The sequence below is a fragment of the Piliocolobus tephrosceles genome, chromosome 6 (genome assembly GCF_002776525.5).
Source record: "Piliocolobus tephrosceles isolate RC106 chromosome 6, ASM277652v3, whole genome shotgun sequence".
Lineage (NCBI taxonomy): Eukaryota > Metazoa > Chordata > Mammalia > Primates > Cercopithecidae > Piliocolobus > Piliocolobus tephrosceles.
The window spans coordinates 109950855-109977481 of record NC_045439.1 but is presented as its reverse complement, the minus strand read 5'-3'; the positions used below and the strand labels follow the sequence as shown (position 1 = coordinate 109977481).

Genomic DNA, 26627 nt, shown 5'->3' with positions numbered 1-26627 from the left:
AGTTCTTTGTCATCTCTGTGTGTGGGTGTTCCTTTAACTGCAGTGTAGATTGAATATAGTCAGTACATTTCTTTTCTGGATGCTTTCAGTGGGCTGATGCTTTGTTCAGGGTCTTTATTTGAAGCTGACTTCTTGTATCTGGTTTCACAGAAGGGTATGTTTCAGGTATTTTTGGTGTTAAAACTTTGGGGAATGTGATCCTGTAGTTGGCAATTAGGCTTATTGGTCATTTGGTAGACTCTTGCTTGGTTGTGTGGCTCCCCTATGTTTCCTCACAGTTGTAGCCATGTTTCTTCTTAATGCTGTGAAAGTGTGCGTTCCTCTTCGCTTGAGTGCTGGCTGTAGATCACAACTTGGCACTCCTGGGGTGCCCACTGCAGTTCTGGGGCTATCTCAGTGTTTATGTTCCTTCCCCAACTTGGAGGAAGCAGAGGAAGGGATCTTAGTAGTGGTTGTGACCAGAGGTTGTTTGCTTGTCTACTGGGAGCTCCACCCTAGAGAGATGCAGGTCAGCAATTGCTTAGCACAATCAGCCCAGGATGGTGGGTCTGTGCGGTAGGCCCAAGCCAGGGGTTCCCTGTCTGGTGATGAGCAGTCGGGGTTGGGGTGTTGTCAGACCCACGGGAGAGGGACTGCCCTCCTCTCCTTGGGTTGACTGCAGCTTGTTGGAGGTATGGATAAAGGACTTAGGGTCTTTGCTCCTTCATTAGTTTGAGGGTGGCAAGGGCAGCTGCAGAGGCAGTGGCAGAGAGGCTTTCAGTTGCCCCTGGAGGCTCTGTCCAGGGAGTTGCCAAGTTGCCACTGGCTTGATATCTCTGGTAGGGGGTGGCTAGAGGCTCAGGCCTAGAGTACCCTCCTGGTGAGGCGATATGGGAATGGGCACCCACATAACAGTCTGACCACTTTTCTATAGGGTTCCTATGGTATGCTGGGGGCCTGCTCCAGTCCCTAGTGACCTCAGATTTTCCAGAACCTGGAGGTATCACCAGTGAAGGCTGTGAAGCAGCAGATTATGGCCTGTCCCTCCTTCTGGAAGCTTCATCCCAGGGAGGTATGGGCTTGTTGCCAGACCTGTAGGAGGTGGCTGGAGACCCCAGTTGGGAGGTCCCACCCAGTGAGGAGGAAGGGGATTTGGGGACCTGTTGAAAAAAGCAGCCTGGCCATATTTTGGTAGGGTAGCTATGCCATGTTCCACTTCAGTACCTGGTCACCTCAGACACTCTGAGGCCCAAAGGTTGGATCAGCTAAGTCACCCAAATAGCAAAGATGGTGTCCTGCCCCTCTGCCTCTGAGAACGCTGTCCCGGGGGAATTGGCCTGGTGAGGAGGAGTGGGATCAGGGACCTGCTTAAAGAACCAGTCTGGCCACATTTTGGGAGGGGGGCTGTGCTGTCCTGGGAGAGCCCTTCTGCCCCTGGTTGGCTCGGACTCTGCAAAGCCGGAGGGCTGGAATGGCTAAGTTGCCCAAATAGCAAAGATGGCAGCCCACCCCATGCCTCCTTTAAAAAAGAGCCCCCTCTCCACCCCTGGAGCTCCTTCTTAGGGAGGTGCAGTGCCACTAACCAATGGCTGGCTGGAGTTCCAAACCAGTGGGTCTTGTGAGGTGTCGTGGAAGTGGGGCCTGCAGGCTATCGCTCAGCCCTGTAGATTCAGCCTCTCTTTCTTAAGGGTATGTATGTGGGTCTAACCTCCTACTTTGCAGGAGCTGCAGCTACTTTTGCGAGAAAGCCCCAGTATCTAAGCTCCAGGGTCTCGACGCATACCTGAGTGGCTGCTCTGCCAAGATTCCAAGTAGCTCTGTCTGTCAGACTGAAAGCCCTGGTGGAGTGGGTTCACAAAGTGATCTCCTGACCCGAGGTTACAAACAGCCCTGGGAGAAGCATGTTTCCCAGCATCACACATTCACTCACTGCTTCCCTGGGCGGGGGAGCATCCTCTGGCTCTGTGTTACTCCAGGGTGGACTACTGTCCTGTCTTTTCTTCATTCTTCATGGATCAAGTTGTTTCCCTGGTTAGTCCCCCATGTTGAAAATTCAAGTAATGAGAACTTGGTATGTGAACAACTCAGAACAGAACCATCAGTACTAAAAATAATCTAGAGGTGTTCAAGATACAAACTTCTGACCTCAGCTCTGCACTATGGGTAATTAATTTAAATTACCACAGTGGGATAACATTTTGTGTATATATTGCATTACTATTTATCATATTTTAAATTTTATTTTTAAATTTATTTTATTTTTTGTAGAGATGGGGGTCTCACTTTGTTGCTCAGGCTGATTTTGAACTCCTGAGCTCACGTAAGCTTCCCACCTTGGCCTCAGAAAGTGCTGGGATTACAGGTGTGAGCGACTGTGCCCAGCCCACTATTTACTAGAAAGTAGACTTTTGATGTCAGAATTCTTTGTGTGTGTCAGAGTCTTGCTCTTTTGCCCAAGCTGGAGTACAGTGGCGTGATCTCTGCTCACTACAACCTCCATCTCCCGGGTTCAAGCGATTCTCCTGCCTCAGCCTCCCAAGTACTAGGGACTACAGGCACCCACCACCAAGCCCAGCTAATTTTTATATTTTTAGAAGAGGCGGGGTTTCACCATGTTGGCCAGGCTGGTCTTGAACTCCTGACCTCAAATGATCTACCTGTCTCAGCCTCCCAAAGTGCTAGGATTACAAGCATGAGCCACGTGCCCAGTCTGATGTCAGAATTCTTAAATGTAACTTATTTTACGTTTCTGAAAAACTATGTATCTCAAACTTTTGATATTTCAATTATTTTGCCTGTTTCTAGGCTTTATCTTTGAGGGAGATTTTTGGGATATGCAATAACTTTTTCCGGAGAGTCTAATCTGTATATAAATTTTCTTTTGTGAGCAGGTGTATTTTTTCCATTTTAATTATTTGTACTTTGCTTCCCATTCTGAATAGACATATAATAGTTAATAGGCAATTAAAATTATTCAAGTCTATACATTTAAGAAAATATGACAGGGAAATAGTAAGGTTTCCAAAAAATAGAACAAGATTACCTCATCATCATCAGAAAGTTAAAGATCTACTTTAAAAAAATGATAAACTTTTTCTCCACAGAGGTTAGGAGATAAGTAATTATGCTTTAAAGTAACAGTAGCTTTTGAAATTAAAAGTCAGTAAACTTAAAGCAGATGCTGTAGGAGTGCTCTGAAACACACTGAAGGAAGGAATGATGGAAGTATAGTTTAACTGGAATTCTACCTAAAAACAGGGCATTAGGATAGATGGTGTCTTGAAATCCATTTAAAATATGACACCAGAGTTCATGTTACTTCATTTAGGAATAGGTAATTTCTAATTATTTATTAATTCATTTAGAAATATTTATGAGGGCCTGCTAGGTACCTGCCAGACCTTTAGTGGAGGGTAAAGATATAAAAATTAAAAAAAAAAAAAAGATGTAATCCTTGTAGCCGTGCACCTATCTTATAATGAAATTGAATGTTTAGATAATCCATGAAGCAAAACCTAGATAATTATCGAATTTAGATAATCTATCAAAGCTAAGATGCAACTGCAGTAAATGCTGTGGGAAGTATATGGTGCTTTGAGCAAGTAACCAAGCCAATAAATGGCCAATAAATGCCTTTTTTTTTTTTTAAAGATCCAATGAGCACTTATTACAACTGGCTATTCTAGTTCTTTTGCATTTCCATGTAAGTTTTAGAATCACATGTTGGAGTTTTGATTGGCATTGCAATGAATCTATAGATCAATTTTGGGAAAATTGACATCTTAATAGTGTCTTTAAAATCATGGATAGAAGATATCTGTTTATTTAAGCCTTCTTCAATTTCTCCAAACTATATATCTATATATATAGTTTGGAGAATACAGGTTTTACACATTTTTTTCAAACTTACCTCTTGGTATTTCCTATTTTTGATATTATAAATGTTCTTTAAATTCCAGTTTCCCATTGTTTGTTGCTATAATGGAGAAATACAATTTATGTTTGCATATTGAGTCTATATCTTCAAATTTGCTGAACTCACTTACTCTAGAAGCCTTAGGATTTTCTACAGACTTTTTCTGTAAAAGACCAACTAGTAAATGCTTTGGCTTTGTGGGCTACATATGGTCCCTTGTGTATTCTTCCCTGGTTTTCTTTTTTAAAATTTATTTAACACCTTCAAAATAAATCATTTTTAGTTCACAAGTTTTAGAAAAACTGACTGCAATTTCCCGAGAGACCTTACCAGGAATGAATGTTGAATTTTGTCAAATGCTTTTTTCTGGATCTATTGAAATTATATTTTTCTTTTTTAGTCTTTCAAATGTTAAAACCACCTTGTATTCCTGGGATATACTCCACTTGGTGATGGTGTATCATCTCTTTTATATATTATTGGTTACATTTTTGTGAATGTCTCTATACATGGGAACATAGTTCTAGTCTGTTTAGTCTGTAGTCTTGTTTTAGTTTTTTTGTTTGTTTGTTTTTTTGTTTTGTTTTTTGAGACAGAGTCTTGCTCTGTCGCCCAGGCTGGAGTGCAGTGGCCAGATCTCAGCTCACTGCAAGCTCCGTCTCCCAGGTTTACGCCATTCTCCTGCCTCAGACTCCCGAGTAGCTGGGACTACAGGCGCCCGCCACCTCACCCGGCTAGTTTTTTTTTTTTTGTATTTTTTAGTAGAGACAGGGTTTCACCGTGTTAGCCAGGATGGTCTCCATCTCCTGACCTTGTGATCCGCCCTTCTCGGCCTCCCAAAGTGCTGGGATTACAGGCTTGAGCCACCGCGCCCGGCCTGTTTTAGTTTTCTTACACACTGTTTTCATCTTTAGGTTTCTTGCTTTGCGTTTGTTTTGGTTTTGGTTTCAGGGTAATGCTGCCTTTATTAAATGAACTTCCAAATCATTCTTCTGGAGAAGCTCAACTTTCAGAGAAGTTTTTGTAGGGTTGGTATTATTTTCTCTCTGAATGTCTGGTAGAGTTCACAGGTGAAGCCATCTGGGCTTGAGGTTTTCTTGTGGAAAGATTTTATACTTCAAATTCTATTTCTTTAATAGATATAGAAGTATTCTTTATAGAGGCTATATTTTATTATGTTTTGGGTGTTTGTATCTGTCAAGGAATCTGTCCATTTCATTTATGTTGTCAAATTTACTGGCATATGGTTTTTTACACTAGTTCCTTATTTTCCTTTGAATATTCCTCCTACATTCCTGTGGGTCATTCCCCCCTCACATTCTTGTATTGATAATTTGTGTCTTTTTTACTTTTTCTGATCAGTCTTACTAGAGGTTTACTAATTCTGGTTTTATTGATTTTCTTCTACTGGTTTTTTATTTTTTTATTGATTTCTGCTCTTCTTTCCCTCTCCTTACTTTTGGGTTCAGTTTGTTCTTTTTCTAGTTTCTCCTTTTTTTTCCCTCTAGACAGAGTCTTGCTGTGTCACCCAGGGTGGAGTGCAGTCGTGCAAACTTGGCTCACTGCAACCTCCACCTCCTGGGTTCAGGAAGTTCTGCCTCAGCCTCCTGAGTAGCTGGGATTACAGGCCCCCGCCACCATGTCTGGCTAGTTTTTTATTTTTAGTAGAGAGGGGGTTTCACCATGTTGGCCAGGCTGGTCTCGAACTCCTGACCTCGTGATCTGCCCGCCTCGACCTCCCAAAGTGCTGGGATTAAACAGATGTGAGCCACTGCGCCTAGCCTCTTTTTCTAATTTTTTAAAATGGAAGTGGAGACTGTTGATTTGTATCCTTTCATCTTTTCTAATATAAGCATTTTAAATACTGTAAATATTTCTCTATTAATTTCCTTAGCTACTTCCCACCAATTTTGATTTTTTGTATTTTCATTTTTATTCTATTCAGAATACTTTCTAATTTATTTTATTTCCTCTGAGCCATGACAAACTTTTAAAGTTTGTCATTTCATTTTTCAAATATTTGGGGATTTTCCCCAGATACTGTTCTTACTGATTTTTAATTCCATTGTGGACAGAGAATGCACTTGGTTTTATCTGAATCATTCTAAATGCGTGGATACTTTTTTGGCCCAGAATATGGTTTAAATTGGTAAATATTTCATGTGCCCTTGATAGGAATGTGCATTCTGTATTAACAAATACAGGTGGAGTATTCTATAAATGTCAATTATGTCAAATTGCTTGACAGTGTTCAACACTTCTGTATCTTATGTATTTTCTGTGTCCTTGCTCTATCAGTGATAAAAGAGAGGGGTACTATACTGAATACAACTGTGAGTTTGTCTGTTTTCCCTTTCAGGCTTATCAATTTTTGCATCATGTATTTTGAGACTTGGTTATTAGGTATATTAATACCCAATATCTAAGAAGATTGTTAAATCTTCTTGAATGAATTGACCTCTTATTATTTATTTATATTTATTTTTGTTCCTGCATTCTGATACAGGTTGAGTATCCCTTATCAGAAATGCTTGGTACCAGAAGTGTTTTAGAAATGCTAAAGTGGACATTTCATCTTTGAGCATCATGTCAGCACTCAAAAAGTTTTAGATTTTAGAGCATTTTGGATTTCAGACTTCAACCTGTATTAACTTTATTTGATATTCATGCAACTGAAGCTTTATTTTAGTTCGTGTTAGCATTGTCTTATCTTTTACCGTTCTTTTACTTGTAACTCCTTTGTGTCTTCCTGTTAGCAGCATTTAGTGGACTTTGCTTCAATATCTGTCAAAATCCTGTCAAAACAAAAGACTGTCAAAATCCAATCTGACAGTCTCTTAACTTTTTAATTCAGGTGCTTACACCATTATATTTAAAATGATTAATAATATGGTTGGGATTAAGTCTGTTAGCTAGCTATTGTTTTTATTTGGCCCATATGTTTCCTTTCCTTTCCTTTTGAATTGCTTTTTTAAAGATTCCATTTTATCGCCTTTATTAGCTCATTATCTGTACTTCTTTGTATGCATTTCAGCATTTGTTATATATATGTTTATCACTGTCTACTTCAAGTAATATAGCGTTTTATGAATAATTTAAGAGCCTTTTAGCAGTATACTTCCATTACCCCCCACCTTTCTGCTTATGTCATATGTTTTATCTATAAACTACATTGTTAATTAAAAAAATTTTTTTATTATTATACTTTAAGTTCTAGGGTACATGTGCACAATGTGCAGGTTACATATGTATACATGTGCCATGTTGGTGTGCTGCACCCATTAACTCGTCATTTACATTAGGTGTATATCCTAATGCTATCCCTCCTCCCCACTCCCCACAGTAGGCCCCATTGTGTGATGTTCCCCTTCCTGTGTCCAAGTGATCTCATTGTTCAATTCACACCTATGAGTGAGAACATGTGGTGTCTGTTTTTCTGTTCTTGCGATAGTTTGCTGAGAATTATGGTTTCCGGCTGCATCTATGTCCCTACAAAGGACACGAACTCATCTTTTTTATGGCTGCATAGTATTCCATGGTGTATATGTGCCACATTTTCTTAATCCAGTCTGTCACTGATGGACATTTGGGTTGATTCCAAGTCTTTGCTATTGTGAATAGTGCCGCAATAAACATACGTGTGCATGTGTCTTCATAGCAGCATGATTTATAATCCTTTGGGTATATACCCAGTATTGGGATGGCTGGGTCAAATGGTATTTCTAGTTCTAGATGCCTGAGGAATCGCCACAAGGTTTTCCACAATGGTTGAACTAGTTTACAGTCCCACCAACAGTGTAAAAGTGTTCCTATTTCTCCACATCTTCTCCAGCACCTGTTGTTTGCTGACTTTTTAATGATCGCCATTCTAACTGGTGTGAGATGGTATCTCATTGTGGTTTTGATTTGCATTTATCTGATGGCCAGTGATGATGAGCATTTTTTCATGTGTCTATTGGCTGTATGAGTATCTTCTTTTGAGAAGTGTCTGTTCATATCCTTTGCCCACTTTTTGATGGGGTTGTTTTTTCTTGTAAATTTGTTTGAGTTCTTTGTAGGTTCTGGATATTAGCCTTGTCAGATGAGTAGATTGCAAAAATTTTCTCCCATTCTGTAGGTTGCCTGTTCACTCTGATGGTAGTTTCTTTTGCTGTGCAGAAGCTCTGTAGTTTAATGAGATCCCATTTGTCAATTTTGGCTTTTGTTGTCATTGCTTTTGGTGTTTTAGCCATGAAGTCCTTGCCCATGCCTAAGTCCTGAATGGTATTACCTAGGTTTTCTTCTAGGGTTTTTATGGTTTTAGGTCTAACATTTAAGTCTCTAATCCATCTTGAATTAATTTTCGTATAAGGAGTAAGGAAAGGATCCAGTTTCAGCTTTCTACTTATGGCTAGCCAATTTTCCCAGCACCATTTATTAAATAGGGAATCCTTTCTCCATTTCTTTTGTCAGGTTTGTCAAAGATCAGATGGCTGTAGATGTGTGGTGTTATTTCTGAGGGCTCTGTTCTGTTCCATTTCCTAACTACAGATTTCCATCTTAGCAGTGTTTATACTCTGTCCTATAGTTTTGGCATATTGTAGCTTTGTTTTAATTTGTCTCATGATTATTTTCTAATTTCCATTGTGATTTCTTCTTTGAGCCCTTGGTAGTTTGAGTATTTTGTTCAATCCCCACATATTTGTGGATTTTCCAGTTTTCCGTCCGCTGTTGATTTCTAGTTTGAATCAACTGTGATTGGAAAATATACTTTATATGATTTCAGTCTTATAAAATGTGGGGAATGTTCCATGTGCACTTGAGAAAACTGTTATTCTCCTCATTGATTTTCATGAACATCTTTATTGAAATATAATTCATATACCATACAGCCCACTTAAAATATACAAATAAGTTTTTTTTTTTTTTTTTTTTTTGAGACAGAGTCTCACTCAGTCGTCCAGGTTGGAGTGCAATGGCGCAATCTTGGCTCACTGCAAGCTCCACCTCCCGGGTTCACGCCATTCTCCTGCCTCAGCCTCCTGAGTAGCTGGGACTACAGGCGCCCGCCGCTGCGCCAGGCTAATTTTTTGCATTTTTAGTAGAGACGGGGTTTCACTGTGTTAGCCAGGATGGTCTCGATCTCCTGACCTCGTGATCCGCCCGCCTCGGCCTCCCAAAGTGCTGGGATTACAGGCGTGAGCCACCACGCCCAGCAATAAGTTGTTTTTTGTAGTCACAAAGTTGTGCAACCACCACCACAATCAATTTTGCAATTTTATCACCCCAAAAAGAACCTCTGTACCCATTCACAGCCACTCTATATTCCCCTAACACCCTGCACCATATTCTAGCCCTAGGCAACCACTAATCTACTTCCTGTCTCTCCATATTTGTCTGTTGTGGCATATGATTCTATTTTTTATTATTTCAGTTGTTTTGGGGGAACAGGTGGTGTTGCTTACACAGATCTAAGTTCTTTAGCAGTGATTTCTGAGATTTTGGTACACCCATCACCCGAGCAGTGTATACTGAACCCAATTAATCTTTTATCCCTCTCACCCTTCACCCATAAGTCCCTGGAGTCCATTATATCCTTCTTATGCCTTTGTGTTAGAGAACTGTTTTATATGTCTCTTAAATCTAATTGGTCGATAATGTTGTTCAAGTCCCTTATTTCTTTATTGGTCTTCTATCCAGTGGTTCTATCGATTATGGGAAGTGGGGTATTGACGTCTACTTTTATTGTAGAGTGGTCTTTTCTCCAAGTCTGTCAATGCTTGGCTTCATATATTTGGGCACTTTAATGTTTGGTACATATATAATTTTATCTATCTTCTTGCTAAACTGGCCCTTTTGTTTGGCTCATATGTTCTTATATAATGTCCTTCTTGGTATGTTTTAACAGTTTTGACTTAAAGTCTATTTTGTCAGATATTACTGTAGTCACTTCTGTTTTCTTTTGGTTACAAAATTTCAGATTGTATCTTTTCCTATCCTTTTACCTTCAATCTGTGCATCTCTCTGGATCTAAAGTTAGTTGCATGTAGACAGCATAAAGTTGGATTTTAGTTTTTAAAAATCCATTCTTCTATTCAATTTATTTTGGTTAGGGAGTTTTGTCCATTTACATTTAAAGTTATTGGGAGGCCTGTTGCTATTTGTTCACAGTTTTCTGTATGTCTTGAAGACTTTTAGCCTCTCATTTCTTCCCTTATTGCCTTCCTTAGTGTTTAGTTCATTTTGTGTAATGATGCAACTTCAATCGTATATAAAGACTCTACTCCTTTTCAGCCCCTCTCCTACCTTGTGTTACTGGTGTCACAAATTAGATCTTTAGGTTATGTACCCATTAACAAAGATTTATAGTATTTTTTTTGCTTTTGCCTTTTAAATTCTATGAAAGAATGAAAAGTGAGATGTCAACCAAAATTAAAATAATACAGGCCTTTATATTTGTCCAAATATTTACATTTACTGGAGAATTTCATATTTGCAAATAGCTTTGTGTTATTGTCTAGTATCCTTCTGTTTCAACTTGAAGGATTTTCTTTAGGATTTTGTAGGGAAGATATAGTGGTAATGAATTTCCTCAGCTTTTATCTAGGAATGTCTTTCTTTTTCATTTTTGAAGGATACTTTGCTGGATATAGTATTCTTCTAGGTGTTTTTTCTTTCAGCACTTTAAATATATCATCCTACTGACTTCTGGCCTGCAAAGTTTCTGCTGAAAAATCTGTTGATAATCTTACAGATGCTCCCTTGCATGTGATGAGCCATTTTGTCTTGTTGCTATCAAGATTTTCTCTTTGACACTCGACTGATTAAAATGTGTCTTGCTGTGGGTCTCTTTGGGTTTATCCTACTTGGAGTTCATGGAGCTTTTTGTATTTGTATATCTATTTTTCCTTAAATTTGGCAATTTTTCAGCTATTACTTCTTCAAATAAGTAATTTGTCTCCTTGTCTCTCTCTCCTAAGATTACACTAATATACATATTGGCCCACTTGATGGTGTCCCTTAGCTGCTGTTCACTTTTCTTCTTCATTCTTTTACTTTTGGCTTCTCTGACCTGCTCATTTCAAATGACCTGTCTGAAAGCTCGCTCATTCTTTCTTATACCTGTTCAGCAGGAATAAGACCTGTTCTGCTGGAACCATTCAAGTGAATTTTTCAATTCAGTTACTGTATTTTGCAGCTTTAGAATTTGTTTTGTTCTTTTTTGTAATTTTTGTTAATAGTCTCATTTTATTAATATATAGGTATCCTGATTTCATTTAGTTGTCAATATTCTCCTTCAGCTCATGCAGCATATTTATGGCAGTTATTTTAAAGTCCTTGTCTAATAAGTGAGAAGCCTTTGTTTCTTTAGGATAAATTTCTGGATATTAATTTTGTTCCTTTAATATGGTCCATGTTTCCCTGTTTCTTTGGATGTCTTGTGATCTTATCGTTGAAAAATGGATGTTTGAAAAAACAGTTCTCTCGGTCTTGCAGACTGGCTGCATGCAAGCAAAGACCTTCACTAATCAGCATGGAGTAAAGTCTTGAGGTTCTCTCAAACCTTTTCTGGGGATGTGTCTTTCCTGGGCCTGTGTGTTTTAATTCCAGTTTTCCATACACATGGCTTCTTTTAAATGTCCTAATTACCTAAAAGCCTCACTACTTCTCACAGATTTAGATGCTGTATTGTATTCCTCTGCCTATAATTTTTTGCCACAAGGTTCCTGCAGTTCTGTGGACTCACTGCACCTCTCACATTGAGTGGTACCAATCACCTGTTTCTGCAGCTTCCAACCTGATATCCAAATGACGCAGCTGTTCCCATCAGTACTGAGTCAGGCAAGACAGATACCAGTCCCTCAGGCAGGCCCCAGAAAAACCAGAATGTTGCAAGCAAGTCTACTCTTTTCCTTCCATTCCAAGGGAGGGAACTGGGAATTGGGTGGCTTCTTCCTGACTGTGCTGTGCGAGGGAGTATGTGGGGAAAGAGTGAGAAAAACACCAAGACATTTCCTACCATTCTTGAGTATGGCCTTTTCTTAGTTAGGCATTCTCTTGGTTGCTTCTGCTGACTGACTGGTTTCTAGAGCTCTCCCAAAGCTGCTTTGGTCTGTGTATCATATATTCAGTCTTTTAATGGGGGAGCAAAGGCCTGGAGCTTCCTAATCCACCATTTTGCTGACAACACTGTATCTTTTAAAGAGGCCGTTACACACACACACACACACACACACACACACACATATATCTATAGATAGATTTCACATTACTATTTCTATTTTTTTCTCCATCTTTTTTATGTGTGTGTACAGAGATTCAGATTTCCTTCTGGTATCATTTTCCTTTTGTATGAATTTCTTCCTTTAACATTTCAAGTATAGATCTTCCTATACTTAATGATTTCTACTGACCCTTTTTCTGCTTTGCTCAAATTGCTAAAGACCTTATCCAGTCAATTTTTAAAAAGGTTACAAACTTGGTCTCCCCCTTGTCATGGGAAGTGGGTAAATTCTCTGCTTAGCTAAAGACTACAGCCATTTCCTTTCACAGGTACCCAGGTGTCTCATCCTGTAAATGGTATTTAGATGTCTGCCAAGCATTTGAGGGAAATACGTATGCATGCTTTGAGGGCTCTCGTTTTCTAGAATTTCCTACTTAAAAATTTGTACCACCTTGGCAGCCCTGCTCTCTGACTCCTCAGTCCAATAAGACTACTACTTTTTGCTTGAGTTCTCATCTCTGTGAACCCAGGAACTGGAAAGCGCTTTCAGGAGAAGCTAGTTGAATGTGGATCTCAACCAGTATTTCTGCTCTTTCAAGGATCATACCACTTCCAGTTTCTACTTATTATTGATTATTCATCTGTGCCTTCAAATATATTTTTTAAATGTTTTTCAAATATATTTTTTAAAATTCACAAATCCAGAGTTTATGTTGGTTCAATACAAGCTACTTTGCTGTTACTGGAATTAGAACTGAGTTATTTTTAAAACTTTTTAAAAAATGGGAAGTACGGCCGGGCACGGTGGCTCAAGCCTGTAATCCCAGCACTTTGGGAGGCCGAGATGGGCGGATCACGAGGTCAGGAGATCGAGACCATCCTGGCTAACATGGTGAAACCTGTCTCTACCAACAATACAAAAAACTAGCCGGGCGAGGTGGCGGGCGCCTGTAGTCCCAGCTACTCGGGAGGCTGAGGCAGGAGAATGGCGGGAACCCGGGAGGCGGAGCTTGCAGTGAGCTGAGATCCGGCCATTGCACTCCAGCCTGGGCCACAGAGCAAGACTCCGTCTCAAAAAAATAAATAAATAAAATAAAATAAATGGGAAGTACCTGAGCATGACTAAAAGCTATCAAATTCCAGTAATTCAGTAATGGAAAAGCAATTTTTATTTCAGTTTTAAAAAGTACTTTTTATTACTGTTGTGATGATAGTCTATAATTCTTTCCACTGAAAAGCTATATATTAAAAAAGAATATATGGCACTTTTTTTTCCTTTTGTAGGACATAGCAAATGAAGAACACAAAAAAATTGAAGTGTTAAAATCAGAAAACAAGAAGCTAGAAAAACAAAAAGGAGAATTAATGATAGGGTTCAAGAAACAGTTAAAATTAATTGATGTTTTAAAAAGGCAAAAGGTGAGTCTGTCATTAAAGTTAAATCGTCATATTGTTTGTACCTTTCTTACTAAACAATTCATTTTTCACTTTAGGTATGTTTAATTTTTGACATCTTCAGGCAATGAATTTCATATAAAATGCATTACTCATATGAAATCATATGAAATCTAACATGTATAGTGAGATTTATGTACGTGTCATCTAAGCAAGTGGATATTTTCACATAAGTAAATTAGTGTAGAAAATGGGACTGGCAAATACAGTATAGGTACGTCTCAACTACAGAAAGTACCACATTAAAGAATGACTATTATCTTAGGGGACTGTTTGCCTCTTCAAACCTTAGAGTGAACATTGCTTCCAAACCACTATTGCTGCTTTATCTAAAAATTCATAGTTCTGACACTTTCCTTCTTTGCAAAGGTCAGGAATTACAATATTATAGAATTATTATCTATCTTAAAAGTAAGTTGGTTCAATACTACTGTTAGACAAAAAGTATTCTATAGGTTGGTCCTTGAATATACTTACTACCATTTCAAATATCATGCTTATTGGAATTAACAGTATACATTCCTACAACAGAACTTACATTATGACAATATATTATCCACACATTTTTACAAACTTCCTGTTGTTTGGTGGCCTACTCTTAATACTAAATCAGATAATACTGATTTTTTTTTTAACAGATGCATATTGAAGCTGCCAAGATGCTGTCTTTCACTGAGGAGGAATTTATGAAAGCACTTGAATGGGGAAATTCATAAGTGATCTACTTCAGTTAGTCTCTATGACAGTATGTGGTGGATACCCATTTTACTTATTGTAATGGTTTGAATTATTTTTACTCTTCATAAGTAATATATTTGATTATGAAATCAAAATAATTTCAAAGAATTCCCTTTTGAGATTTGGGAGATATAAAACTGATGCATTATTCTGATATGTAGTTATTAGAAAAAAAATTTTGTAAAATAAAGCAACAATTTAAATTTTGATTCTGCTATCTTATGACTTATTAGCTATTTTTGCGTTTGTTAAGTTCTTACTGAACGTGACAATTAAGCACATTAGATAATAAAATTCTTGACTCTTTTTCATTTTCAGTTCTCCTCCCTTAAAGTAGACTGAAAAAGATGCTTTAAAAGAAAATTCCAAATATTTGTTTCCCTGGCTAAATCGAGTCAGTAAAGTTTCTAAACACAGAGAGAAGGCAGTTAGTTCACTTTGGGATAGAGTTCTATATTAGTCAAGGTAAATATACTGTCTTGAGGATGGGGATGCAAACAATGCTCTGTAGTGTGGTAGAAATCGGATTTTCAAATTATCAGCACAAAAAGTAACAGTTTGATTAAAATTAATTTTTATCTGATAATTGTTTACAAGTTATAAATTCAGTGATGACTTACAAAATCCAAATAGACAATGGATTCCTACTGCCACTGAACTGTAAAACAAAAGTTATGCTGACATCTAGTGGTAACATACAAAAAATCTAGGGTTTACCCAATTTTGATGATATCATTTCTCTTCACACATTTCACTCCTTTGCTGATATACTTTCCTAAACTCTTCACCAAGCAGATCAATATCATCCTCTTTTTTAAATACTCCCTACAAGAAAAATATTTTGTGGGTTACTTTTGAATACCAGAATATTTCACTAAATGCTTTTAAGACTGACAAAGACATGAGATTAGTAAAGTTATCACCAAGGTAATGAAATCTATTCAATAGATTAATGAAACTTAAAAAAAAAATCAACACTTTTCAAAAAAATAAGACTTTACATATATAGTGATTATTCCTAGACTGACCCAATTTTCTGATTTATCAGCTCTAGTGTAGGAGCTTGTCATACGAATCTGAGCTCTTCTACAAGTTCTACTGCTTGGATTACCTAGATAGGAAGACACTTCATCTATAGTGTACCCTACCCTTTTCTTTAAATAGCTCTATAATATGATATAAGGGTGAGCTTCGATAGATTCATGTGTGGGAATTGTTCTTCATGCGTCAGTTCTATGGCTAATCATCAATCAATCAATCTTGCAGAAAAGAATCCAGGTTTGGAGCTAAGCCATTTAAGTAAACCCTCTGGAATTCTTCACTGTTCTATTTTTCTTTTCCCCTACAGTATATTGCAAAGGGCTCTTTAAAACAAAATTAAATATTTACTTATCTTGCAATCTGAAGAATTTTAAGGATAACTGAGGTCATTTGGCGCCATTAGGACCTAAAGTATAAAGATCATTTTTGGATATCAAGTTTATTAATCCCTCCTGCTGCCTCCACAATTATTTCCTCTACAAAAGTATCACATCCCAAAGACATTCCTACAATTCATAATTTATTTTATGAAATTTATTAATTACATATGGATTTTATCATTAATACATCATTTTGCATTCCTTAATCCTACGTAACCAATTAGACTATCAAAAGTCCTGTGGCCAGGCAATAATTACCTATATATTTTATATATTTTTCCTTCCTTAGCACCAGACTGAATGTAAAATATGCACTTGATTCTACTGAATAAAATATGAAATGGCATTTCTATAGCTGAAAGATGATGATCTTATTTATATGAGTCTAGATGTTTATGTGTCCTATGAAACTGTTACTACTTTTTTAAGACAGGGTCTCACTCTGTTGCCCAGGCTGGAGTGCAGTGGCAAGATCATGGGTCACTGCAGCTTCAACTTTCCAGGCTCAAGCAATCCTCCAACCTCAGCCTCCAGAGTAGCTGGGACTACAGGCGTGCATCACCACATCCAGTTAACTTTTTATTTTGTGTAGTAATGGGATCTCCCTATGTTGCCCAGGCTGGTCTTGAACTCCTGGGCTCAAGTGATCCTCCTGCCTCAGCCTCCCCAAGTGCTGGGATTATAGGCATGCATCTCCATGCCCAGCCAGTTACTATTTTATTTGAAGTCACAGTGTGTCTCAGGTATACATTAAAATTCATTATCTTCTGGAATTTTAAAAATCAAGTTTAACTAGTTACAACTTCCTACTATAGAGCAGATCTGTCTCAAACTCAGTTCAAGCATGTTCCTATGTTGTTACCAATGACAATGTGTTCATACACATTCTCAGCTTTGGCATATAAGTACTACAGTTGTTGTAGGGTAGCTTTAGAGTTCATACACTAAAAGGGGAGAAAAGAACCTCTAAAATACAAACTCATGCCATGTGTGGTGGCCCACGCCTGTAATCCCAGCACTTTGGGAGGCCGAGGCGGATGGATCACCTGAGGCCAACAGTTCAAGACCAGCCTGGCCAACATGGCAAAACCCTGTCTTTACTAAAAATACAAAAATTAGCTGGGTGTGGTGGCAAATGCCTGTAATCCCAGCTACTCAGGAGGCTGAAACAGGAGAATCACCTGAACCTGGGAGGCGGAGGTTGCAGTAAGCTGACATTTTGCCACTGCACTTCAGCCTGGGTGATAAATAAAGTACATATTCAGTAAATCAAGCTCATACCTCTAATAATGTGCCAAGACCAATCATTGTAGATATACTGAAATGGGCCCAGAGAGGTTCAGTGCTTGGACAGGATCCCATCGCTGCTTCATAACCGAGCAAGAAGTGAGCAAAACCTAGGCACTCTAAAATCCAAATACCATGTTCTTTTCATTATTAAAGGTCATGAAGATTACAACTTGAGATAAATCTCACTTACTTTAGGGAGATAGCCTAGTAAGTTTGTAGCATGCTCTTTGAGAAGTTTTAGCCTTTCTTCTTCAATAATTGCATTAATAAATCCTTGCCGCTTTTGCTGCAACTGCCACTCTTCTAGTTCATGTTGCTGGAAATGCAGATCAAATTTTGTTATCACAAAGTACATTAATCGTATACGAAGTTTTCAAATAACACTACTCATGCAATGAATTAGATAAAACTGATGAACTATTTATGACACTAAGTTCAAAAGATTCTAGATAATATATATTTTATGTCTGTACATGTATCTATGTATTTTTTACTATCATTATTCCTTTCAAATTACAAGGAGGCAAACAAATATTTTCAGGAAAGTGTCTTCATTACCAAGGGAAAAAATACTCAAAGGAGTGACTGCCTAATACAGTAAATATTTACTGAATGCTTACCATATGCCAGATGCTGAAGAGTTTTCAGTGTAAAACAAAAAGTGAATAAAGAAGATCAGAAATATCTAAAGGATATGAAATATATATATAAAATATATGTATTTAAAAAATACATATATTTTATATATATATTTAAAAATACATATATTTTATATATTTTTTTTAAAATATATATATTTAAAATATATATATGTTTTAAAAAAATACATTTTTTATATATATATTTTAAAAATATATATTTTATATATATATTTTAAAAATATATATTTTATATATATATTTTTTAAAAGATATGAAGCGAGAATTCCACTAGTATTTCTTAGGAAAGAGCTCTTGAATACTCGTAATCACATCAAAATTCTGGGCCATATAGAAAAGATGACTTGAACTACGTGACAGAATAGTAATCTACTAAGCCACTGTTAATTTGAGACTGTACTTGCATTCAAACCTAATTCTATCTTAATTCACCCATTCCTTATAAAGAGGAGATACAGGAAAGTTCTGTAATGTTACAGGGGAAAGCAAACTTGATAGATTTTTGTCCAATGGTAGAGTCTAATTTGGGCTAATGCAGGATTTCCTAAGAAGGATCTGGTAGGCCACATTCAATGTTTATCCTAAAAAGAAAAATTTACAGTAAATTAAATAGTTTAGGTAGTTATGAAATCAATGTATCCATTTAGGACAAATTCTGAATAGCTTTGGTGGTAGGAAACTACCTCCTGGGAACTTTCAGATTTTGTCTGAACATATGATTTTTGTAGAGGTAGACAGAATTATAGATGCCTATTTAGGAATATCTCTGAAATCCAGAAAACACAGACCTTATAGGATTGTATAATGGTGTTAATGAGTTTCATCATGAAGATCTGTCCTTGCCTTGGGGGCAGAGCAAAAATGCTGCCCAATCGAACTGACAAAACTAAGCCAACAGCTTCATATTGGGAACATTTATAAGTCTTTAAAAATTAAGACATAAATTATTTGTATAAGTGTCTATGCATTAGGTGACTTTATCTGATTTCCATTTAGTTTTAGTCTGATTTCTAGTTAGTTGTCTTGCTAACTTTTCCAGGAGCTTTCTCCTATCCAAAGTACTAACCAGGCCTGATTCTGCTTAGCTTCTGAGAACAGATGAGCTCCAATCTGAAATATAACAGCACTTGTATTCCCATGAATTTCTCATATTTGAAACATTTGCATTATTTTGACTCCTACGTTGTATAGTTTTAGAAGAAGTCATGTAAGTCTCACTGAGTCTTCCTTTTAAAAGTAAATTCTTCTCTTCCTACCAATTTTCAAAACACCTACATATTATCCATTTGGTTCTTAAACCACAAAAATCTAGTGAGAGAATATAAATATTTAGTTTTACAGATGAGACATAAATCAATGTGTCCAAAGCCAAAAACTTAATTCCATCTCCAACACTTAAATCTACATTTCCAACTAGTAATCTTCCCCTGGGCCACCCAAATCATTTTGGGTGGACAAAATAGAATTATTTGCCCCCTCAAAATCTATTTCTTTTCCTCTATACTCTTTCCTTAGGATATCACCCAGTCACCCATTAAAGACGGTAGTAATACATGGACACAGGGAGAGGAACATCACACACAAGGGCCTGTCGGGGGGTTGGGGAGGATAAGGGGAAGGGAGAGCATTAGGACAAATACCTAATGCATGCAAAGCTTAAAACCTAGATGACAGGTTGATACGTGCAGCAAACCACCATGGCACGTATATACCTGTGTAACAAACCCGCATGTTCTGCACATGCATCCTGGAACTTAAAATAAAAATAATAAAAAATAATTAAAAAGATGGAATGATAGTATTATTTATTAGTAGTATCCTTAAGTCTTCTCTCACCTCTCTAGATCTCACTGGTCACCAAGCCCCATCAATTCCATATCCTTAATAACTCTTGGGTGGATCCTCTCTCCATTTGCATGGGTTTCACCACTTGTCACTGGGATTATTATAATAACTTACTTACTGATCTGCCTATCTCCAAGCTTACTCGTCTCTTATGTACCTTCAATGCTCTCACTTGAATTGTCTTTCAAAGTGCAGATCTTAATATACAGCTTTCCAATCTTCAGTGGCTTCCCTTAGAAAAGCCCACCTTCTTAAAATAGCATGCAGGGTGTTCATGATCTGTTTCTCTCTCTGCCATACCAAAACATCCACAGCTCTGTAACCTATTATCACATGTACGTGACATATTTATAATTACTTTTTATATATTTCTTTTAACCAAGACCATAAATTCATAGGTGACATGGACTTAGTTTTATTTACCTTTTATGTTCTCAATACCAACCAGTGTTTAGCACATAGAAAGCATCAATAAATATTTTCTAGAAGCAAAAATGGTCAGAAAATTTATATATATATTAGTAAACATACTAACATTGTCTGGCATATAAAGCTTCTCAGTAAATGTTTAGTGGATGATACATGAGCTAATTGCTGTTTAATGATAATGACCAAAAAAACCCCACAACTTTTTCTTACTTTGTCTGCAAGGAATTGTTGGCGACGCTCTTCAATAAGTTTTTCCACAGCCCTCCTGTGTTCCAGCTGCTTCATTCTTTGTTTCTGAGCATTCATTAATTCTATTCGATCATCCTCAGCAAATTTAGCTAGCATAGTTTTTCTAAAGTTCTCCTCTTCCTCTTTTGCAGCCTGTAGTACTAATTCCTTCAAGGCCATTTGTTCTTCAAAATCTTGCTTCATCTCTTTTTGCTTTCTCAGTTTCTTTTCTGCTTCTTCCTAAACAATACGGCTAAAAGTTAATTTAGTAACTATTTCCTTACACCAGATTTATAAGGGAAAAGTGATAGAGTTTGGTTAAATTAGTATTGGTTAAATTTAGTATTACAAATTGAGAAAATTATAAGGCTTTTCATGATAATACATTGTCCTTCCCTTTAAAACTAGCTGGATAAAGAATATGTTTACCTTTGGATTGTTTTCTGCTACTCATGAATAAATTTTATATTTACCATCTTGTTTCTCTACTCAGTTTTAACACATAACTGCTTTGAAAAGAGCTGTTAAAGAAGCTTGTTTTGCACACCTGAGTTTATTCATCTGAAATCTATGGTAACTATGAATTATTCTAGATTCTTGATTACAAAAGCTGTCCAAACCACCCGTAAGTATTTTTCAGTTTCCAACTTCCTCCTCAAAATCAAAACTGCACTTACCCATATCTAGTTTTCTAATATTCCCTTCATTCTCCAAAATTCTCTAAAATTTAAAGACAATTATCTCTCAATGACAATCAGTACTTCTTTAGGGAAATTCAAATATAGTTGGAGCAGTTAAGTCCTTTCCTATAAGCTTTTATTTTCTGAACATTTTATTATGAAAAATTTCATGCATACTAAAAAATATAATTTTACAATGGTCACTCACTTCTAAATTCATGGGCCAAAGAGGGAATGCCAAGGAAAATAAATACATTGTAGTTAATAAAAATGAGATAGCAAAATTTGTGAGATGCTGCTAAAGCAGTTCTGAGAGACATTTATAGCACTAAATGCATACATTTAGGAAAAGGTATATATAGCACTAAATGCATGTATGTAGGAAAAGTCTCAAATATATATATTTGAGTATATATATCTATATCTATAAAAGTCTCAGTAATCTAAGCCCCCACTTCAAGAACCTATAAAAAGAACTGTAAAGTAAACCAAAAATAAGCAGAAGGAAGAAAATAATAAAACTGTAGAAATCAATGGAATTAAAAATAGAAAATAGACAATTATCAGTGAAACAAAAGGCTGGTTCTTAAAAAAATCAGTGAAATGGAAAGACCTTTAACAAGGCTGACCAAGAAAAAAAAAAATTAATGAATAAACAAATTACCAATATCAGGAATAAAGCATAGGATATCACCAGAGACCCTACAGACAGCAAAAGGATAATATAGGAATACTACAAATTATTATACACACATAAATTTGACACCTTAGACGAAATGGATCACTTCCTTGAGAAACACAAGCTACCAAAACTCACCAAATATGAAATAAGGTAATTTGAATAGTCCTATCACTATTAAGGAGATTGAATTAATAACTTGAAATTCCCCCAAAATAAAACCCCAAGTCAGGATGGTTTCACTGGAAAATTCTATCAGATGTTTAACACCAATTCTACACAATCTCTTCCAGAAAACTGAAGAGGAGGAAACATTTCCCCATTCATTTTATGAAGATAGTATTACCCTGCTACCAATATAAAAAATTACAGACCAATATTCCTCATGAATATGGATGCACAAATCCTTAACCCAATATTAGAAAACAGATCATACATTAAAAGAATTATTCACCATGATCAAGCAGTGTTTATTACAGGGATGCAAGGCTGGTTCAATACTCAAAAATCAATCAATGTAATATACTAGGTTAAAGAAGAAAAAGTACATAATCGTATCAGTAGAAAAAAGCATTTAACAAAATTTAACACTCCTTCGTGATAAGAAGCCCTCAGATAAACAGGTATAGAAGAGAACTTCCTCAACTTGATAAAGAACACCTACAAAAAACCTATAATTAACATTATACTTAATGGTTAAAAACTTAATGCTTCCCCCTAAGATCAGCAACAAGGAAAGGTGATGTCTACTCTCATCACTCTTCTTCAACATAGCTCTAGCCAGTGGTGCTGGAAGTTTTAGCCAGCATGTAAGGTAAGGAAAAGAAATAAAAATATACAGATCAGAAAGGAAGAAACAGCCTGTACCTCTGGGCAGAAGACATGCCTGACTATGTAGGGAAAAAAATTCCTACAGCTAACAAGTGAATTCAGCAAGGTTGTAAGATACAAGATAAACCCAAAAATATCAATTCACTAGCAATGAGTACACGGACACCAAAATAAAAGCTAACATGCCATTCACAATCGCTCAAAAAATGAAATACTTAGATGTGACCAAACACATACAGGATTTGTATGCTGAAACTAGAGAATCCTGATGACAAAATTCAAAGATCTAAATAAAGGGAGCGCCAAATTGTGAATTTAATACAGTGAATTTATCAATTCTCCCCAAACTGATATTCATATTTAATTCAATTCCTATCAAAATCCCAGCAAAAATTATTTATAGAGATTCTTCAAAAATTCATATGGAAAGGCAAAGGAACTAGAATAGCGAAAAAAAAAAATTTTTAAGACTTGCCGTATAGCTGCAGTTTTCAGAACTGTGTAGTATTGGTGGAGGGATGGACACATAGACCAATAGAACAAAATAAAGACCACAGGAATAGACCCATACAAACATGCCAGCTGTGTTTTAAGAAAGGTGCAAAAGCAATTCAATGTTGGAGAAACAGCCACTTCAACAAATGGTGTGGAACAATTGGACTAAATCCAATGGCAAAAACTGTATTTGACTTAAGTCTCATAGTTTGTACCAAAAATTAAAACAGATCACAGACTGAAATGTAAAATGGAAAAGCAAACACACACACACACACACACACACACACACACACACACACACACACACCACAAAAACAAAAACAAAAACTTTTAGGAAAAAAAAGGAGAAATTCTTCAAGAACTAGGCAAAGAGTTTCTAGAGTTGACACCAAAGGCATGATCCATAAAAAGAAAAACTGGTAAAGTGAACTTCATAGAAATGGGAAACATTTGCCCTAAGAAAAACCATGCTCTAAGATCACGTTGAAAGGATGAGAAGACAAAGCTACAGAGTAGGAGAAAATATTTGCAAACCACCCACCTGACAAAGGACTAGTATCTAGAATATATGAAGAACTCTCAAAACCCAACAATAAATGGACAAACAACCCAATTAGAGAATCAGCAAAAGACACGAAGAACTATTTCATCAAAGGGGATCTTACACCGAAGAGGATGGCAGATAAGCACGTGAAAAGATGTTCAGCATCATTAGCCATCAGGAAAATGCAAAATAAAACTACAAGATATCACTACATGGATATTTAGAAGTGGCTATAATAAAAAATTGTTGAGCTTCTGAGGACAGAGCAGAAAAAAAATTAAAAAATAAACGGTGGCAACACCAAATGCTGGTGAGAACGCAGACAGACTGCGTAACTCACACATTTCTGATGGGGATGTTAAATGCTACAGCTGTTCTGGAAATCACTTTGGTAGTCTGTTAACACAGCTGACATGCAATTACCACAAAACCCAGCTAATACATTACATTCTTGAGCATTTATTGCAGAGAAATGAAAGTTGATGTTTATACAAAAACCTTTACCTGTTCTCACTCATAGGTGGGAACTGAACAATGAGATCACTTGGACTCGAGAAGGGGAACATCACACACCAGGGCCTATCATGGGGAGGGGAGAGGGGGCAGGGATTGCACTGGGAGTTATACCTGATGTAAATGACGAGTTGATGGGTGCTGACGAGTTGATGGGTGCAGCACACCAACATGGCACAAGTATACATATGTAACAAACCTGCACGTTATGCACATGTACCCTAGAACTTAAAGTATAAAAAAAAAAAAAAAAAAAAGAACCTTTACCTGAATGTTCACAGCAGATTTACTCATCAGAGCTAAATACTGGAAGCATTCCAAATGCCCTTTAATGGGCAAACGGTCAAGTGAAATGGTACATACATACCAATGGAATGTTACTCAGCAATAAAAAGTAACAAATGATCAACACAAGCAACTTGGATGAATTTCCAGGAAATTATGCTGAATAAAAATGCCAACTCGAAAAAGTTACATACTGTTTGATATCATTTATATAACATTCTTGAGGCACATACTTTTTAATTTATAATTAAAGGCTTATCCATGTTTTACCATGATCAGTCTGTCATTCTTTTAATAGCTGAATAACATTTTATTACATGGATATACTGTATTTTGTTTATCCATTCATCCGACATTTGGGTTATTTCTACTTTTGGGTTATTTCTACTTTTAGACTATTATGAATAATGCTGCATAAACATTTCTGTGTAAGTGGGCAGACATAGGCTCATTAATTTTTAACCATTTTTTCTAATACATGCATTTAAAGATACAAACTTTCCTCTAAGCACTGCATTAACTGCACGTCACATATTTTGATATGCTGTTTTTAAAATAATTTAGTTTGAAATATTTTTCTAATTTCCATTATGATTTATTCCCCTTTTCTTATTGCTTATTTAGGAATATATTGTTTAATTATAATATATTTAAGGATTCTGCAGGTATATTTTCATTACTGATTTTTAATTTCATTCCACTGTTGTCAGAAAACATATCTGGTATTATGTAAAACCTTGAAAATTTATTGAGACTTCCTTTATGTACTAGAATATGATCTATCTTGGTGAATGTTCCATGTTTGAATGGAATTTGTATTCTGCTGTTGTTGGGTGGAGTATTCTCTAAATGTCAGGTCAAATTTATTGATATTGCTTTCAACACTATATCCTACGGTTCTGACTACTTATTCTATAGATTAATGAGAACTATGCATTGAAATACCATTTTGGACACAGGACCTGGCAAAGATTTCATGATGAAGACTCGAAAAGCAACTGTAACAAAAACTGACAAGTGGGACCTAGTTAAACTAAAGAGTTTCTTCACAGGAAATAAAGTTATCAACAGACTAAACATACAACCTACAGAACGGGAGAAAATATTTGTAAACTATGCATTTGACAAAGGTCTAATATCCATAATCTCTAAGGAATGTAAACAAATTAACGACCCTATTTAAAAAATAGGCTGGCCAGGTGTGGTGGCTCCCACCTGTAATCCCAGCACTTTGGGAGGCCGAGGCAGGTGGATCATGAGGTCAGGAGATTGAGACCATCCTGGCTAACACGGTGAAATGCCATCTCTACTGAAAATACAAAAGAAAAAATTAGCTGGGCATGGTGCTGGGTGCCCGTAGTCCCAGGAATGGCATGAACCTGGGAGGCGGAGCTTGCAGTGAGCCGAGATCACACCACTGCCCTCCAATCTGGGTGACAAAGCGAGACTCTGTCTAAAAAATAAATAATAAAATAAATTAAAAAATAAAGAATAGGCTAAGGACATGAACAGACACCTCTCAAAAGATGATATATATGTAGCCAACAAGCCTATGAAAAAGTGCTCAATATCACTAATCATTAGAGAAATGCAAACCAAAACCACAATGAGATACTATCTCACATCAGTCAGAATGGCTATTAAAAAGTCACAAAATAATGAATGCTGGCAAGGTTGTGGAGAAAAAGGAATGCTTATACACTGTTAGTGGAATGTAAATTAATTCAACCACTGTAAAAAGCAGTGTGGCAACTCCTCAAAGAATGAAAACAATTAACATTTGACCCAGCAATCCCATTGCTGGGTATATACCCAAGGGAATATAAATCATTCTACCATAATGACACATGCATGTGTGCATTTATAGCAGCACTATTCACAATAGCAAAGATATGGAATCCACCTAGATACCCATCAATGGTGGACTGGATAAAGAAAATGTACATATACACCACAGAATACCATACAGCCATAAAAAGAACAAAATCACATCCTTTGCATCAACATGGATGGAGCTGGAGGCCATTAGCCTATGCTTATTAATGCAGGGATAGAAAACCAAATACTACATGTCTTCACATATAAGTAGGAGCTAAATATTGAGTACACATGGACACAAAGAAGGAAAACAGACACTGGGGCCTACTTGAGGGTGGAGATGGGAAGAGGGTGAGGATCAATAAACTACCTATCAAGTACTATGCTCATACTTGGGTGACAAAATAATGTTACACCAAACCCCCATGACACACAAATTTATCCCTGTAACAAACCAGCACATGTACCTCCTGAACCTAAAGTAAAAGTTGGAAAGAAAAAAAGAAAAAAAAAAAATCTTGGAACTCTGATTGTGGATTTGCCTATTTCTCCTTTCAGTTTTTCTTCATGTATTGTGAAGCTTTATTATTTAGGTTCACATGCCTTTAGGACTATT

General features: G+C 36.7%; 2 protein-coding genes across 8 annotated transcripts in view; one reads left to right on the top strand and one right to left on the bottom strand.

The window, feature by feature from the left end:
- TEX9 (testis expressed 9) overlaps positions 1 to 26627 on the top strand; it is an 84853-nt gene that overhangs the window by 55299 nt on the left and 2927 nt on the right. For 5 of the 6 annotated variants that reach the window (XM_023228683.1, XM_023228681.1, XM_023228679.1 and 2 more), the window contains 2 exons: positions 13383 to 13517; positions 14192 to 14480. In XM_023228683.1, coding sequence (XP_023084451.1) covers positions 13383 to 13517; positions 14192 to 14269 — 213 coding nt within the window. In that variant the 3' untranslated portion in view covers positions 14270 to 14480. Of the gene's footprint in view, positions 1 to 13382; positions 13518 to 14191; positions 14481 to 26627 lie in introns of those variants that run through there. The other variant, XM_023228684.1, reaches the window with a different exon arrangement.
- MNS1 (meiosis specific nuclear structural 1) overlaps positions 14729 to 26627 on the bottom strand; it is a 34161-nt gene continuing 22262 nt past the window's right edge. The window contains exons 8-10 of one of the 2 annotated variants that reach the window (XM_023228676.1): positions 20146 to 20403; positions 17193 to 17318; positions 14729 to 15116 (exon numbers count right to left, since the gene is read on the bottom strand). In XM_023228676.1, coding sequence (XP_023084444.1) covers positions 15024 to 15116; positions 17193 to 17318; positions 20146 to 20403 — 477 coding nt within the window. In that variant the 3' untranslated portion in view covers positions 14729 to 15023. The remainder of the gene's footprint in view (positions 15117 to 17192; positions 17319 to 20145; positions 20404 to 26627) is intronic. The other variant, XM_023228677.2, reaches the window with a different exon arrangement.